Raw genomic sequence first — 18,916 nt, 5'->3', positions numbered from 1 at the left:
TACTCTTATCCAGAGCAAATTACATAAGTGCTTGAAATATCAATCATTGAAATCCCTCGTTTGGTTCGCTAGGACCCGATCTATAGATACCGTTCGCATAACAATTCAGAACCAAACGTTTTTATTTTTTTTTTATTTTTTATTATTAATATTGAATATAGAAAGTGTACTTAAAAGCTCTTTAGTCTAAACATGAATACTATTAACCCATGCAGTAACAGCAACTGCGATCATTGACCATAATGCTATTATTGTGATTACTGTATATTAAGAAAAAAATCCTAAAGGGAATTGTTCCCAACTGGGCATTCATTTTAAACCTGATTGTTTACACTCTAAGACTCTGTACTGATGGTCAAATCCCTAACCATGTTATTAAAGCGGTAAAGTTAAGGCTTGAGGTGAGCCCGTTAACTCACTAGGGTGACGATGGCGCACTCCGCAGTCAGCTGGGCGGCGCTGAACAGCGTCCGGACGAAGCGATAGATCTGTTTCTGCTCGGGATCGTGCTTATCGTAGTCTGATGGCACCTCGGATTTCTAAGGAAAAAAGGAAAGAAATTGAGAGATGAAGGTGAGGGTGTCATGGTCCATTCTCAGTGGCTGTTAAAACGAAATAATTTGAACGGTACTGGGGCTAAAATAACAGCTGTCCCACAGAATAAATGACATGGGAGTAGCCCTGTAATGGGTTCATCATTTCAGCAAGTCACTTACAGAGAGTGGATGAAGTTTCTCATCAAATATGTCTAACAGCATTCTGCCATCGATGTCCCTGAACCAGAGAGGGAGAATAACAGCGTTAGTGAAAATCTATCTACAGTACCATGTATGATGGCACATTAAATATAAAAAAAAAAAAACAGTGGTGATGTGAGTCATTTGAATAGCGCAACCTTGGCTTTTTTACAATGTGACTAAACACACATATACACAAAACCACACAAAGAAAAACACACTTGTGTCTAATGGCATTGATAAACCTCTGTGACCTCCTGAGGCCTTACAGCATTTATCCCTGATAAATGCTGTAAATGTACTAAAGAGCGTGGAAAACTGAGGCTGTGGGTGGTACGTGTGTTTGAAGAACATACATACGTTCAACTCTGCGTCACTCACCATTTACCATGGTTCTATTCATTTGGAATACATTTTATTTTTACATTTAAAAGTAAAAATTACGCTTAAATATTGTGATATTTTATTCTGTGGTACTTTGTGGTATTTTGTTGTAATGAAAATGTGAAAATACACAGTGCATGTGATTGAAATTCTTGTATGCAAAGCTTCTCACAGGGCAGTGGTGGCCTAGCAGGTAAGGAAACAGACCCGTAATCAGAAAATTGCTGGTTTGAATCCCAAACCGCCACTGAGGTGCCACTGAGCAAAGCACCATCCCCACACGCTGCTCACTGTCATGATCGTCAAAAGCAGAGGACACGTTTCATGTGTCCTTTCAGTGGTGTGATAGAATACAATAAACATATATATGTAAATAAATTAATTGTATGTAAACCTATTTACAGAACTATACAAACATTATTTTAATTTAACTAACTGTACTGTGCAAATAGCAAATTGGCATCTTCTCATACTATCAATGTACAATATTGCTGCACATTGCATGATATATTGTTTACTGCTGTGACATGCCATATCATAGATTCTCGCCTGTACAATGGTCATATTAGATCATGGAAGCTAAAACACCAATCTTACCTGTTCTTTATGTGGTAGTAAATTGCGAGGGCTACGCTGTAATATATAAAGAGTGTCAATTTCAATTTGTAAAAATCTTTCTTGCAATCAGAAAAAATGAAGTAGAGGTCACTACTAGCAAAGCACCGTCCCCCACACACTGTTCCCCAGGTGCCTTTCATGGCTGCCCTGGGGAAGCCATGAAAGGGTGAGGGGTTAAAAGCAGAGGACACATTTCACATGCTGTGCTTGTGACAATCACTTCATTTTCACTTTCATTCACCATACTCACCATTTGATAGTGTATTTCAGGTTGGGCTGACTGACCGTGCTGTCATCCAGGAAGATGGTGGAGCAGGAGCTGTACTTGCGTCTTAAAGGGGCTACCGTATGCTGAAACAAATGAGTTTAAGTCATTTAATGTTGTCAGTGACATCAATGTCTACAGTTAAATTAAGGCTAAATGTGCCTTAATCTGCCAACTGTGCATCACCTGCTGCTGCAAGCCCTGTGATCCTAATGATCTGTCCTAATGGTACTAATTAAAGCAAAGACCAGGTCAACACCAAGTCACTGGCACACTTTTTGAAACTTCTGGTATGCATAAAAAAGAAAAACTAAAAGTTGGAGCAATACCTAATGCAACCATAATCACATAATTCTTTCTCATTCTGAGAGGTGGTGGACAGCGTTTGCTCTCGGATCCTGTTCGTTTCTAACATTGCTAACAACACTGCTTTGCATTTAGCCAGTCAAGCATAGTAAGTTGCATGGATTTCCTCATTAAAAACTGAATATAAATGAATGAAAACATTAAAAGGTGGGAGGTGGGGGGCAGAATGAATAGAAATAAGATGAGAGAGAGTATAAAGGAAGAGAACTGGCACGACCACTGAACTGACTGCCTCCACATCCAGCACTGCTTTGATGTGGCTCACAAAACACTGAACCAATCTGAATAGACATTAATGCTCATCCCATGCATGTACACAGACCAAATGAAAAAGTCACACAAAAGCTTGACACTGCACATTACCTTGGACTCCGAGATGTGCGTTAACTGGCGAAGCAATGGGGGAGATGGACATTTCAAAGCAAACATCATTTATGGGAGAGGCAGAACAGTTTTTAAGTAATAGACGCATGCACAGTGCATGAAAATAAATAAAATTAAACTGAAAAAAAAAATCCATGGGCATTAAATTCATTTAGCATGAGCGTGTTGAAAGCAGCAATTGTGCTAGTTCTATCAAAATGTTTGTGTTGTTATACAGAATGGGGAATACGAAAAAAGTACACAGACATAAAAAGAGGCAGACAGAACATGGGAACATTTATTTATTTCTTTGTTTTTTGTGCATGTGTAAAACGTGAGCAGTGAGTGAGTATGCAGACGGCCAACTTACATGATTGATGTACAGGCTTTTTCGCTTTTCTCGAACTGCAAAGACAGATTTGGAAAATCAGTGGGAACCATGGCAACAGCAGATGGAAATAAATTATGAATTTGGTCTGGTTCCATTTTTGGGTTAATGCGCGTGTGCAATAGATTATCACCTGCCAGCAGTAGATTACCACCAGCTTCAGACACACACAAACACTACAAACACCGCCCACAACACTAGAACACACTCAGACACAACAAAGCACTAAACATGTTATGCAGTAACACACACACACACACACACACATAGACATTTTCAACCCCAAACAGCAGGGGGCAGAATTACCACAATACAGAGAACAAAATTCTGTACAAGGAATTAAAGCTGCTTGCAGGAGCTTTTTAACAAATGCACCTACAGGTAGATGAGAAACAGACGCGATAAAGCAAAAATAAAATCTTTATTGCATCTGCTTAACAACAATGACTGGACACAAAGAGTGCATTTCTAGTTACAGCTCTTCTCTGTGAATGAAAGCTGTGGCTGTATAATTTAGATCTCATAAAAGCAGTTAATGAGTAAATGGTCAATGACTTCTTCTCCTGGTGATGTACAATGAGATATTTTATTCATTTGCCTTATTATACCAGGGCATCTCTTGAAGAATGAACACAAAGCCCATACTGTATGGTCAGAAGACAATATGGTGAAGACTGGAGGTGGGAGTTTGAGGTGGAGAGGTTAAAGTGGATCTCCAGTAGCATCAGAAATAGATTCAGTAATGGGATTTATTCACCTCACTCCTTTGAGGGAGAAGCCACACTGTCGGTTGGAGTCTTTGTGTGTAAGTGAAAGTGACGACACAAGAATCTAACATGATATTATGAATCCTAGCTTACTAATAAGAAGGAGGCTTTTCTGGCACAAAAAAGAACACAACTCTCTCACACAGACATAGACACACACCCGTAATAGACATCATGCATTATGCTTTACAAAAACTACACTGAGAACAGACCTGTTGACTGCATGACACACAAGGTTAAAAAAAACAGTGAGATGTGCACACAGATACCAGTCAGCCCCCGGTGGGGACATTACTGGGTCTCATTAAGCTTTTATAAACCCCTTACAGAGATGAGAGAGAGATGGTGAACCTTTAGGAATGAGTTGTGTTTGGTTACAGAGCGACTCTTCATTAGGGCACAGTCAGATAGATGGTTAACAAATGGGGGAAATCCAACCCTGCTAGTTCTATACACAGAAATGGACGTCTACCACCTGCCTAGTCTGGCCTAAGGGACTCGTAGCTGATGGTCTGCTGCAGTTTGCAATGAACTGGACTGAGAAAAATGAAAAAACAATTAGGTTAATGCCTAATCTGATACATGTCTGTGTCTTGCCAAATACAATACAAATCAGGACTAATTTGATAATGAATATGTAAGTTATTATTTATTTATTTGTTTTACTGAAGCTGAACCCTTTAAAGGTGCAATGTGTAGGATTTATGCATCAATTAGGAGTAAAATGCTTTACTCCTTTTTAAACCTTTTAAAAATCAAAACATACGCATTGCATGAAGCAGGTTATCTAATGTTAATTCTTGGTATGCTCACTTAACCCTTTTTGTTGGTGTGCAATTATTTCTGACACCAAGAAAATTAAAATTTTCATCAACTAAGTTTAAAATGACTGGAACCTCCTCTTAACAATACAACAACAACAAAATCAGAGAAGTCCAAGAAGTGTTTCCAGTTAACTACACATTTAAATAAGAAATGGGCTCGTCAAAACAATTTTCTTGAAAAGCAGACTTTGCCAATAATTCCACCCAATTCGGCAATATTTGCATTCATTTGTTAGTTTTCACATTCTGCAGGTTGTTGGCCAACAATTGTTACACATTGCACCCTTACACATTTTAAATCCCCTTATTGATATCTGGCATTTGACTGACTTCATGTACTTATTCCTAAGGGTTTTCAAACTTTTTCTGCCCCTGTAAAAGGCAATCACTGCATATGGGCAGAATATACCAATGCATGACTTTAGAATCCATGACCAACAGGTTTTCATTCGCAAAAGCATTTCTAAGTGACTGGTCGTATACACCATCAACACCATTTGAGTATTACAGAATCAAGCATTACAGGAGACTCTGCAGCATCATGGATTAAAAAAAAAAAACACTGAATTTATGATTAAGACAGGAAAGACAGACCGAAGCAAGTCCACTGACGGACCTAAGAGATCACACAACAAAGCAGCAAAAAACAAAACGCCAGAACACACACAAAACACATACACCTACCTCTCTTACTGGGCACAGCAACTGTTAAAAAGAGAGTTTGAGAATATCACAGCTAAGGATGAAAGAGTTCATTTTATCCACCCACCCTAACATAAAATGACACCAAGTGGCATGACCAATCTGAAACAGGACCTGACCAGGCTGTGATCCGGAATCAGGTATGAACACATACAGGTCCAAAAGAAGACCAAACAAAATGTTCTGAACTAAAATTTCAGGGAAAACCAAGACTTGTGACACATTGATGTGGTTCTGTAAAGCAGCTTTTAAATCCTATACTGAAAGTGGCACCAGAAATTGTAAATGCTTCTTTTAGTAGTTGGATGAAGATGCTTGAGGTGGTAGTCTAGTTATCTCAACCATCAAGGCTGAAATCCCATTCACCATTAAGACGGTGCAGAAGTACTAAATCCTGCACCTGACTCCGCGATTTGGCCCTGGATGAGATATAAATGAGTATATTTATGGAGAAGAGGTAACTCACCATCTGTCTGTGACTTGCTTAGAAAGATAGTGCTGGCCCGAGGATGGTCGGAGGGGTTGTACTCCATATTCAGTTCTGTGTGAAAGAGAGATAGAGAAAAAAATACATTGGAGCTGATGTGTCCAGCGCATTGTAGTGGCACTAACAAGTAGGGAGGGGAATGTATTTTACTATCATGATATGTTGTCCATGATTATGTAGTAGTCTACAATGCCAATCAAGGTATGTACAAGGTATGTAAGAAGCACACTTTTACAGTTTACAAAGAAAAAAGCTGTATTGTGGAAATACAAATACATAGTGAAATTGCTGCTGCACAGTAAAAAAAATAGTTTTGCACACACCATTTATCACATCAAGGTTAGATTACTGCAACGCATTGTCTGGATGCTCTAGTAGGTGCATGAGTAAACTCCAGCTAGTACAGAATGCTGCAGCCAGAGTTCTAACTAGAACTAGAACTAGAAAGTTCGACCACATCACCCCAGTCTTACAATTTAATACTGACTACAAAATCCTACTTTTGACCTATAAATCTCTAAATGGTCTCGCTCCACAGTACCTGTGTGAACTCAACCCGCCACGCCCCCTGCAATCAACGTGTGAGGGGTCACTACTGGTACCCAAAGTACAGGTCACAGCTCGGAGCAGATCTTAAATTAACCCTAGTTAGGCTGTCCTAGTTAAGGTACCGGGCCACTGTTGCACTAATATACCACTATAACCACATATTTCAGTATCAGTCGTACAGTGCTTCTGTTTGTTTTCTCCGAGACACGGAATCAAGCGCACAGACCACCGGCAGACTCCAGTGAAGAGACCAGCAGATAAATCCTGGATCCTGGAAACTGCTAAACGAGGACATAGCATGAAACACGTATAATGGACATGTATTGTACACCATGACGCTGGACTACAACTGTAGGACTTTTTCTCATGTTGGGCAAATCATCACTAACCCTGAACTGACACCACTTGCAGGCTCACTCTACCCTGGAAGGGGGTCCCTCTCTACAACTCCTTCACAAGGTTTCTTCCTTTCTTTTTTCTCTCTCCTGGAGTTTTTTGTGGAGTTTATCCTTGTGTGCCGAAGGGTCAAGTGTGGGGGGTGTCAATTACCATTGAGACATACCGTATGTGATTTTGGGCTATATAAGAAATAAATGTTGTTGATGTTATTTTTAAGCATTCAGTAAAAGTCTAGATAAATTGAGTTCAACTGTTTCCTTTTTATGCTGGCATCCACAAAACCTCCAAAATGACAGACAACAAACCCATGTGGCTGACAAAGACTGATCTGAGTTCTGATTTGGAGTAAGTCTGTGTAAACGGAACTGATTTTTCTCAGCTTCAGCACTAGTTGTCTCAGCAATGAACTCCTGAGTTAAAGCAAATCAAGAAAGTTTCCTCAATTCGGACTACTGCTGCTAATTTCAATTAACCTGTGAGATCCAGGTTAATTTTTTTTTAAAGAATATCAAAGCAGAGGTACATACATTTAGAAATTCATTCTACCTGCACTCATTTAAACACAAAGCCTGCAGTTTCCATTATAGATGCTTGGGGTGGCCTGTTATAATTTTAGTTTTAGACTAGTCTTGGCGTCAAACTGTCACTTTAGTTTTAATTAGTCTTAGTCACGTCCAGACTCATTTTAGTCTAGCCAAGTTTCAGTCAACTAAAGGTCTGGGCATATTAGTCATATTTTAGTCATGACTATTTAGTCTAGATTTAAGTTAATGAAATTTTTATTTTAGTAATGTAAATGTATATTTCTTTTAATATTTCTATTAAACCCAGTCAGTATGAGCACCTAGTACAATAGACAAACGCAACATTTTCTTTTAGTCAAACCCATTCCACAAATAAAACAAGGTTATCTTATTGTGATTTGTTGTTATATTATAGACTCAAGAATGTTCTACATCCATTCCAGTTTTTCGACCACACGTTCTGTTGTAAAGAAAGTGCGTACAAAGGTCACTTCCTCTTTTTCCTCCAGCCATCTACTAACCCACCATTATATATATACGACACACCACAAGTACTCTGAGATCTAAATAATGCTCAAATGGGAATTGAGGAAGTGACATCACGGGAGACACAGGAAACATAAATACAGCATTATAATAATGTGAGTGAACAAAAGGAAATAACGTCTCGTTTAGTCAACAAAAATAAAGAGCGCATTATTTAGATTATTTCATTATTATTGTATAGTTTTTGTAAACCACATTTAGTCTCCTTTTTATTCATCAACAATATTCCATGATATATTTCATTAGAGATATCATCACAACCAGCATTTACATCTCATCTAGTCTCCTTTTCCTCATGTCACAAAGGTTCATTGATGAAGATATTTTGTCAAAAGTTTTGTTGATGAAAACAACACTAGTGTTCATGCGCCCCACCCTGGATGCACAACTTGCTACTCTCACACACACACACACACACACACACACGCACACACACACACACACACACGCACATACACATACACCCTGTGACAGCCTCCAAATTCTCCAGATATCAATCTGATCAATCGTCTGTGGGATGAGCTGGAAAGACAAGTCTGAACTACCGATGGCTTGGTACCAGATACCACCATGCTTTAGAGGGTGTGGGACCTAATCAATATTACGTGGGTGGTTGTAATGTTATGGCAAAGTTGAAGTTGAAGAGAAAAGCAGAAATCCAGATTGACAAGGAATTATAAAAAAGAGTGTGTTTCAAAGACATCAAACAAAAAAAAATGTCCACCAGTGAACATGTGATGTTGCCGGCTCCTTTGTTGAAGGTGATTTTGAACTTGAGCTGTTTGGCAAGTTAAAGGCTCTGAAGGCTAAAAGAGGCAAATGCAAAAGTGCTAAAATGAAAGTGGAGCAGAAGGGGCATCTCATATTTATGTATTGTTTGTAAATACATTTTAAACCTACCCCCTAAATTGAACATTATAATGTTATAAATATGCCAAAACAGCAAAATGTCAAGTTTTATGGGGACATTTGTTCCATTGAAGCAAAAATCATGAAACACAAACCAACCCAGTTTCATCACTTAGAGTTGCCTTCTTCCTATCGGATGTGGTTCCACCCTTTGTGTAAAAGTGTGTGTGTGTGTGTGTGTGTGTGTGTGTGAGAGAGAGTATGTACATGTGTATGCTGCGGGTTAGGGGGAAGACGTCATCTTATACTTCCTCTCTTCCAGGAAACTGCAGAAAGGTCAGGAGCTGATTACACAAACCCACTGCAAAAACACAGGGACAAGGAAACACACACACAGACACACCAAGAGAACAATTGTTTCTATGGCACAAAAGCTTGAAATGTTCAATGGACGGTGAAGCACCACACCTTCACATCCTGAAGTGTGTGCAGAAAGCATTTTGACTGGGTATGGGGTGGTAGTAGCCTAGTGGGTAACACACTCGCCTATGAACCAGAAGACCCGGGTTCGAATCCCACTTACTACCACTGTGTCCCTGAGCAAGAGACTTAACCATAAGTTGCACCAGGGGGGGACTGTCCCTGTAACTACTGATTGTAAGTCGCTCTGGATAAGGGCGTCTGATAAATGCTGTAAATGTAAATGGTACGAGACGGCCATTATTGGTATTTCTCTGGAAGTGCCTCTCAGCTCTGAAATCAATACTAACTCCATCTTTTGCCTTCTCCTCCCAACCAGCTACCACCACACCCCACCCTACCCCACTCTATGCTGCCGGCAGCCACAGACCCCCTCAGCAGCACAGCCTGGCGCTCTGCCTGACAAGCTGGTCGTCCTCCTGGCAGCTGCACCCGGGTCTCAGTCGCTGTCACCCGGGTGCCACAGCCAGCGGCAGCTCACCACCGGGGGCAGCTCAACAACCAGATGGCTCGAAAGTGTGTGTGTGTGTGTGTGTGTGTGTGTGTGTGTGTGTGTGTGTGTGTGTGTGTGTGACTGTATGAGAGAGCGAGAAAGACGTCTGGTACTCTATGTGAGGTCTATGCAATCAGGCAATATTGGTCCTTTAGAAGGGTGAGAGGAAGTCTTGGGCACGATCTTCAAAACTAGTGCCAAGCACTGGGCATGTTCACTAGTGTAAGGTGTGGCATACCTTACATAAATAAAACGAGAGCGAACGCTTGGAATTTATGATTGGTACCCGTTTTGTACATGTGTACTGTAAATTCTGGAATAAAGGCATTACTTCTTTCACACGCGTTGAGAGCTGCAGCTTTCACAGTGATGCGATTTTTTTCCCTGATAAATGCTAATTTATGGGTTTGTATAGGCTAACCAGCTTCCTGCCGCTAACACATTTAATCTTGTCATGTCAGACCAACGAAATGACCAAAACAGGTCACGGTGGATTAACAAAAGAGGACGATGGTGATAGTGATCAATGACTTTTGCTTTTCCTGTATTTTCACAGTGACAATGTAATTGCACAGACACATGCGGCTTATTTATGTACAATTAAATTTTTCTTTTAAGAATTAGCAGGTGCGGCCTCTATATAGGTGCACTCTATAGTCTGGAATTTATGGTAATTATTTTTTGTCTACCAGACCTTTAATGATAACAGAGTTTGAAATGGGTGGCGTCTGATGATTGACAGCTCTCATGCACACAGTTTCCTCAGCCTGGATGATTCCATCTTAAATTTGATCTTATTACATATTTAACGGCCACCTTGTCCCATCAGCAGCTTTTTTATTGAATGGTGCGGCTGGATCAGAGATACATCTAAAGTTTCTCAGTAAGGGTTTCCTATTTTTAAGACAAACATTGTGGTACACTAATTTTCATGAGTTTGTGAGATTATTGTCTGTTGTCCTACTGAACACTTTATGAAGCAGAGGCAAAGAAATGCCAGCCTGTGATCCCAGCTGTGCCAGTCTGACCTCTGACCTCAGATCAGTCTCCACAGGAAATCTAGGTGAATGCAATGTTCTGGATCCAGCAGGAATATTACTCAACCTTGCTGCTTCCTGTTGAGGATTAATGAAAGAGAGACTCTTACAGTTGTGGAGGTGACAACATAGCCACCCTCTCACTATTTTTCATCCTTCCAAAGGAAATGAAAGAAAAAAAAAAAGAGAGTGACGGAGCAGAAAATAAACTCTGGGGTTATATCTGATAAAGACAGTTCTCCTGTCTCTCCATTCTGACTGGTTCTCTTCCTTCAGCAGCTTCTGCTATACCACAAGTGTGGGACAGTGCACACTCCCACGTGGAAATGCGCAGTCAGAAAGAATGAGATAGAGGTAGAAGGGTCAGTGATGTTCCACATACATACTGTTAGAATGCTTTTTATCAAATATCAAAAATTCACAAGGACATTGTGGTTCCACCACTTTTCTTTAGAAATGAGCCAAAACCTCTACATTGTTGTCAAACACAGAGCCACAGCAGAGACGAGGTAGGTACCACTACATACTTACTTGCTAGGCATGTACTATGATAATACAGTAAATTAACATTTGTAAATTAGAATGTATAAATAGCTTAATGTGGAAATAATTGAGAATCATTATATTAATCAATGCATCGTATAAAAAAATAATCATTATACCCAGCCCAAATCATGTACCCCTGCACTTCCAGCCCTAATCACACTACAGTTTTAAAAGACACTGATCTTATGCTAAATGCAAAATTCGAAACTGTACACTACATAAAGTCGTTCAACATAGACACACACACACACACACTCAAAAAGCAGAGGAAAGAGCTGATTAAAACATGCTGCATTCAGGCTTGTGGGGATTAAAACATAGTGCAAGACACTTGCATAAGCTCAGATCATTCTTTAACTTAGTACAGTTACACAACACCACTGAGGGACCACATACACTGCAGACACAAACACGGCGATGTAAAACAAATGCTGAAGAAACAAACCTTTGTACCCTGAAACCATTCAGAACAGTGTTCTGAATGCAGAACACTGTAGACCACTGACATCATTGGCTTACTGGTTGACAAAAAAAAAAAAACTCAATGGAACGGGTAAACCACGTAGGACGTCTAGTTACTCAATGACTCAGGACAAGAAGGGTTGAGGTTGAGGCTTTGCCCAGTGCATGCCCTTCCCTAAAGGTCACAGCCCAGCGGGACTAAGTCAACAGAAACCAGCACAGCGGTTCTAATCTGCAAAACAAACCTGGGACATAATGACTGTTTATTCACGGAGGTCTGAGAGTGATAGGGGCAGCGTTCAATCAGGGCTGTTTAAACAGAAATATATTACCCTATATTACATGCCTACTGTTGGGTGGGAGCTGGTATATGATAAATAGGCACCTATTGAGCTGGGATGTGTCTAGAGCCGCATTAGAGACCTGGATTTCTCAGGGGAGAACCTGACTGGTGAAGCGGGAGAAAAAGGTCAAGATGAGTTATGGGATTGTAGGTAGAGTTTTCCTTTGCTTCCTGCATTCTCTGTCTTACACGTGTTGTTCAATATATGGTAAAACTTTCGAAAAAACAAAGAAATGCTGTGACAAGTACAACAAAAATTGGTTTCACCCATTAAATTTACTGTATTTTATACTAAAAATTAGACAAACCTTGCAAAGTTCATGCGTCCTTTTGTGGCATAAATTAGTAGTTTAGCAACAAACCAAAGAATAACAATATAAATGCTCCAGAAACAGTGGATGTTTGGTGTATTTATAAGGTAATGGTGGATAGTCATCTGTCTGAAAAAACATAATGCAAGGATACACCCAGGATAGTAAACCTCACAACACACACACTCTGAGAGGAAAAGAGATGTTAGAGCCTAATCAGGTGGCAACTTCCCTTACTTTTTTAAAAAAGTATGCCTTTTAAAAAATGTTTTTCCAGAGCAATGTGCACTACACTACATTTCCACAAACCCAAACGGGAATCAGAGCAGCTTTGTGTTCACTGTCCATCAACGGATCAGGTCCCAGTGATGCTGAGTTCATGACGGTGGCCACGTTGCTGACATGAATGGCACAGCCCAGAGGATGAAAAGGAGCCATCTGTTCGATGACACATTCCTCTGCATCCCACCACCATACTTCCTGTGAGCACAGGGCAGATGGGGCGGCGTTTCCTCTTTCACAACAATTCTGCACCAAACTTTAAAGAGCAGATGCTTGCATTTTTGCAATTTGCCAGCAAATCTGGCAACATTTGAGCTAGTTAGTAGTAGTCAGCCATGTAGCTCATTTGCTTTTCGTGTATAAATAGCTTTAAAGCACAGCTTAGCCCGGTTGTCCAGGGTTGCCAGCTGTCAACGATTTGCCTGGATCATATTGGGCCTTGGTTGTTCCATTCTAGAAAAAATATATTTGCACTTCAGACATTTACTTAGTTTTACTAAATTATCAAACATATCAAACAAAACCAATACTGATATTAGTAGTCTACTGGATAACTCACTCACCTATGAATCAGAAAACCACAAACTCACAGGTTCAAAACCCATTTAATACCATTGTGTCCCAGAGCAAGACACTTAACAATGAGTGTCTCTAGGGAAAATTGCTCTGGATACAGCAGTCTGATAAATGTTGCTGATCCAGGCCAAGTGGTTTGTTTCAGCTGTATTTTTACATATAACTGAATGATGGGATGCCTTGCAGAAAAGAAATGGATGCTGATTGGCTCAACCCATCATGCACATAACGTAATTCTTGCCTTTCAGATCATGTTTTGTGTGAACTATTTATCTCTTCTGGCAAAATACAGTTCTCCAGTTGCGACAATCAGCAGTTCCCTGCCATGTTATTCCATCCTGACGATATCTGAAGACTGCTGGGGCGACCTCCATTCCCCATGAAAAGTGGATATAGAAATCTGAATTGGTGGTTCTTACTAATATTAGACACATGTTTGTTATTTAATGAGCAAGGTGTACCTAAAGGGTGTCTTTGTTCTACAAGTAGGTTCTTAATAGTATCACAATGTTATGCAGCAGCAGAAAGTAGCACACTGATTTACCAGCAACTTCAAATCTATATAGTATAAAAAGAGCAGTTTACTCTTAATACTGGTAGCCAAACCCACAGGAAACAACAAATCAGCCCATTTCTTAAAATCGGCAGCAGCCTGGCAAAGGCAGGAGCACAATGTGAGGGAGAGAGAAGGTGGCAACAGGACAGCCAAAAATATCTGGCACAGTTAGTTGTGTTGGTCAATCCAATGCCCAGAGTTTCTCAAATATTTTAACGCCACAATTCATAAACTATTTTGCTGTCAGTTTTTAGGAAACAGCAGTTCATCCAACTGAAATATGTTATTTTAATCAGTGCTGCTGAAAAGGGAGTTTCCATTTCAACTTTTAACACAGTGGGTAGAATATAACCAGCTGTGATGTAACATTCAATAAAATAAAGTAAAATCTCGGAGGAATTCCCGCTGCTAACGTCTGTGTGAAGGTCGGTGTGCGTATTTGAGAAAGATAGGAAATAACGAGGGAGCGAGGCAGGATAGATGGCTGTAATTAGGCAGAGTTAGACCAGCAGCCCACCCTGACACTGAGCTGTTCCACACTGCCAGGCCCTATTGGAGCTCCATAGCAACACCAGATAAAGACACAGCATCTCAGCACCCCCTTTCCCCCCATTAACGCAGTAAAAAGAGGACTGACTGTTGCTTCACTAATGAGTGAACAAGAAAGAAACAAAGGAAGAAAGCTGAAAAGTCTCTAATGTGAACTCCAATGACATTATGATCATTTCCAAATCTATGAGTGTTTAGCGCGTATAGGTACTACATTTTATTTCACTCGCCCTCTTTTCCAGTAACTCCACTAAAATGACTGCGTAGATTTATCTCTACATGTACATATGCTTCCCTGTGTATCCCTGAGCCACATGATGTGCTCTTTCTAAACTGGTTCTGGTTTCACTGTTGTGTGGTAAATATAAAAGGAGTGTTCACCCTATCATTCCCCAGTTCGGTCATTCAGGAAGCATGTGCTTGTGCAGATACTAACATGAATAATTACTGGCTCTAAAAAAAGACATCAACGACTGCTGGGCCACATATCAGAGGGGAACACCAATATGGGCTGGTTACTTCGGCTCCAGTCAGGTAGGCCTGCTCCTGGCACAGAACTGGGGGTCACGCTGAGGTCAAGCTGCCTGTATCCAAACATCAGAGGCTGGGGAGAGACCCCGTCCGCCATCAAACCAGCTGTGTCATACACCACTGTGTGCCATGTTACTAAGCAACAGAGGCATGAAAAGCCTCACCTGGCACTGGCTCATCAAAGAACACACACGCACGCACGCACACACACACACACACACACACACACACCGACGGACACAAAACACACACTTCAAACCTATTCAATTAACAATGACAAAACACTGGTGCTGGGAAAAGATGGAAAGGACAGAATGGGGAAGAGAAAAATGCAGGGCTCTAGAGTGCACACGCGGCCTAATTTCTCAATGGTGCGACTTAATTAATCTGAGGTTGCTTTTGTTGCCAGTAGAACCAGAATGTAATCGTCAGAGGCTAGCGTACGTGCCTCAGCATCTATTTTTATCTGTACAGTATCTATACAGTAATATGAGCAAAATGATGCTCATTATACTATAAAATGGTTGTTTACCTTCCTTCATAGGCTAACAAAATGACAAGTGTCTATAGCTCTTCTAAAGATCCTGAGCAACAATAGATAAAATGTCATTTTTAATCATATAAAATGCCTAGCTAGACAGATTACCAATATCATGTAGTTGTCCCAGCCTTGTCTCCCAATCTTTAAAGTCTTTAATAGACTTTGCTGGTATGTCTAGAATAGTTAGTAACTTTCTGAAATGCAGAAAAAGCCACAGTCCACCAAGCTCTGCCAGTCCTAGTCTGAGCCTCATGACTGTGGCCCAGTAAAGCCCCACCACTACAGTGGGGAGGCCATCTGTGGCACACTGCAGGCTCCTGGGTGACATGTAAATGGGCCTGGCAAGTCACTTACGCTCTCAGACAGAGAAAAATGCTCAACGCTGTGAACACAAATACAAATATGTACCAAGAACAAACCATTAAACAAATTAACTGATATTTAACTGAGGCAAAAAGTAGTAGGGTTGTCAAAAACTTATTCTCAGATACTAATCGATACTTAAAATTAAAAATGACTAAAATTAGCACTGGTATTGATACTTAAATTCCAGTTTGGCATCTGCCAGTTCACGGAAATCGGCGGCAGACAACAACAATTTTTAACAGACAACCCCTCCCCCCGGCTACCTGGAGGACCCAGCGTTTACATGAGAGACACTTTAAACATAATTCTGCAGCACCAAGCTTGCTAGAAAATGTTAAAAGCAAATAAACAGCATTTCGGCTCAGGTTTGGTTCCAGCTCAAATTTTATCATTTAAGTTGTGCTTGGGTCATGTTGGGTCATGTTGGGTCGGGTCGTGTCGAGCTCATGCGGTAAATCATTGGTCAGTAAACACGAAATTCCGGTTTCTATCCAATAGCTATCCTTTCCGTATGACTCCCTGCTAGTACATTTCGGTGATTGGTAAAATCGTGCACCGCTCTTAACACACGCAAAAGAAAGCTTTTAAAAAGCTGCACTTGACAGGTCAAGTCGGATTCTGTCGTGCTCAAGCGTGGTCGGGCCCGTTTACTTTTCAGAGCAGTTTACAGCTCTAATTGCTCGACACGCATATATTTTTTCAGCATGAGAATCGAATAGTGCTTTTTTTAGTTAGCCGCTATAACACTAAAACACATTTCTTTCATTTATTTACTTATTCATGTATTTACTTATTAATTTGTTTGGTATGTATTTATCATTTATTTACTTATTCATTTCTTTAAGTATACACACGTATCTATAGTGTTCATACTTCTAAATTCTAAAATTATTCTTTATTTATATAAAAAAAAAGGCTCCTGTTTTTTTAAGCTCCCCCTACACACAACACCTCATAAAATAAATATAAGATAAAATACTGAGAAAGTACATGTACATAAATATTGACAGCCTTTGCAATGAAGCTCAAAACTGAGCTCAGGTGCCTCCTGTTACATTTACAGCATTTATCAGACGCCCATATCCAGAGCGACTTACAATCAGTAGTTACAGGGACACAATGGTAGTAAGCGGGACTTGAACCCGGGTCTTCTGGTTCATAGGCAAGTGAGTTGCCCCTAGGCTACTACCACCCACTATCATCCTTGAGATTGTTGATTGGACCTGATTTGGAAAACAGACACCCGTTTATAAAAGGTCTCACAGTGGACAGTTAATGTCAGAGCACAAACCAAGCATGAAGTTAAAGGAATTGTCTGTAGACCTCCGAGACAGGATTTTCTCAAGGCACAAACATGGGGAAGGTTACAGAAAAATTGCTGCTGCCTTGAAGGTCCCAATGAGCACAGTGGCCTCCAAGTGGAAGACGTTCAAAACCACCAGGACTCTAGCCACATAAACTGAGTGATCAGGGGAGAAGGGCCTTAGTCAGGGAGGTTATCAAGAACCCCATGGTCACTCTGTCAGAGCTTCAGAGGTCTTCTGTAGACAGACATAGGGTAAAGTAAAAAAAATGGCATGAAGACCAAAACAATATTACAAAACCCACATGCAACCTTTAATGTCTGTAGACATTGGTAAACACAGCAAAGACCCACAGGATATATTTATATATGGAAGGGGAAGCAGATAAACACATATTTTTTAATTATTACTAATAACATAAAAACAAATGACTAGGCATCAACTGTTAATGAACACATGGGTTCTAAAGATCACATATTCCTTTCTACAACTATGCTCCCTGATGTGTCATTTTTCAAGGGTATTTGGGAATTTGAAGAAGCTTCTTTGGGTTTTCAGGGCATTTTGGCTGACTTGAGAAACAATTTAGTATTTCTCAGCATGTCTATTATACTTTTGATGCTATTTTTTAAATTATATATCTGTCTTAGAGATAAGGCAAGTCTCTCTTCCTCTTTTCCCCTCCTGTCTTCCTCTAATGACTGCTGGGTGTGGGAGTAGGGAGTCTGTCTCATTACCCGGCCCAGTTGAGGGCTGTCTGCGACTGAGGCTTAAGTGGGGATCATAACCTGTCTCTCACAGGACACACCAGCTTAGACGGGCTTAATGCTGGACAAACACTCACACACACATATAAAAGCAACTACTGTTAGCCTCAGGTAGCAACCTAGACTTCAGCAGGAACAATTCTACACTGTCATTCCAAGTTCCAACAGTATTTGTTTCCTCTCTTTTTGTGCAGTGTGCTGCTGCAGATTCTGTTTTTTTTTTTTTTTAGCCAAAAATCTGTTACAAAAAAATAGTTGTCTGCAGTGAAAAGTATGAGAACTTAAGTGGTCGTGTCCCATTTTTCTATCCGTTTTTTATCTGTTTATTTCTGTAAATCCACAGAACATGTGACAGACAATACAAACACATTACACGTCTCTCCTCCTTGCTCACACACACACACACACACAGACACCACTGTTCACCCCTCATTACCTCTGAAACATTTACCACCTCATCCAGTCACACCTGGGTTCACCTCCCACCAATCACAGGCATTCAGTAACCACCCCCCCCCCACCCCCCCCCCCCCCCCACACACACACACACACACACACACACACACACACACACACACACACACACACACACGTTAAATAACCCTCTCATAGCACGTAAATAACTGGCGATTTTGCTTTTCAGCAGACCCTTCAAACCACCCCATGCAGCGGCGCGCTCAACCCTATTGTGTAAAGGACTTGTACAGCCATCTATAATGCAGGTCCTCCATGAATTTCCCCTTTCCACAAGCAACAATGCAAATTTTACATAAAAATCTGAGACAGTGAATCACACTGGATGTGAGTCATTGTCTGCAGAGCAAATCAGTGCTGTTTTTATGGTTTGAGCGCAGTATCGCAGTATGATAGGAAGCCTGCAAAGACGTGGATGGCAAAGAAAAAAAAGAAGGTGGAGGCTACTTTCATTATTTAGGGTCACAAGACACTTTTTCAAGGAACTTACTAGTTAATTTTCCATCTCAGGCATTACATCTGTGGTAAAC

The 18,916-nt window shown here is 40.5% G+C and overlaps 1 protein-coding gene across 5 annotated transcripts in view; it reads right to left on the bottom strand.

Annotated features, from left to right (window-relative positions):
* Positions 1-18,916, bottom strand: part of ccny (cyclin Y) — a 44,503-nt gene that overhangs the window by 11,672 nt on the left and 13,915 nt on the right. For 2 of the 5 annotated variants that reach the window (XM_028965587.1, XM_028965559.1), the window contains exons 2-9: positions 5,881-5,955; positions 5,397-5,417; positions 3,104-3,138; positions 2,734-2,757; positions 1,990-2,090; positions 1,719-1,754; positions 717-774; positions 420-539 (exon numbers count right to left, since the gene is read on the bottom strand). In XM_028965587.1, coding sequence (XP_028821420.1) covers positions 420-539; positions 717-774; positions 1,719-1,754; positions 1,990-2,090; positions 2,734-2,757; positions 3,104-3,138; positions 5,397-5,417; positions 5,881-5,955 — 470 coding nt within the window. The remainder of the gene's footprint in view (positions 1-419; positions 540-716; positions 775-1,718; positions 1,755-1,989; positions 2,091-2,733; positions 2,758-3,103; positions 3,139-5,396; positions 5,418-5,880; positions 5,956-18,916) is intronic. The other 3 variants (XM_028965571.1, XM_028965566.1, XM_028965579.1) reach the window with 3 other exon arrangements.

Source organism: Denticeps clupeoides, chromosome 2 (assembly GCF_900700375.1).
Source record: "Denticeps clupeoides chromosome 2, fDenClu1.1, whole genome shotgun sequence".
NCBI classification, from domain to species: domain Eukaryota; kingdom Metazoa; phylum Chordata; class Actinopteri; order Clupeiformes; family Denticipitidae; genus Denticeps; species Denticeps clupeoides.
The sequence above is the reverse complement of the archived record's forward strand: the minus strand, read 5'-3'. Positions and strand labels throughout refer to the sequence as shown.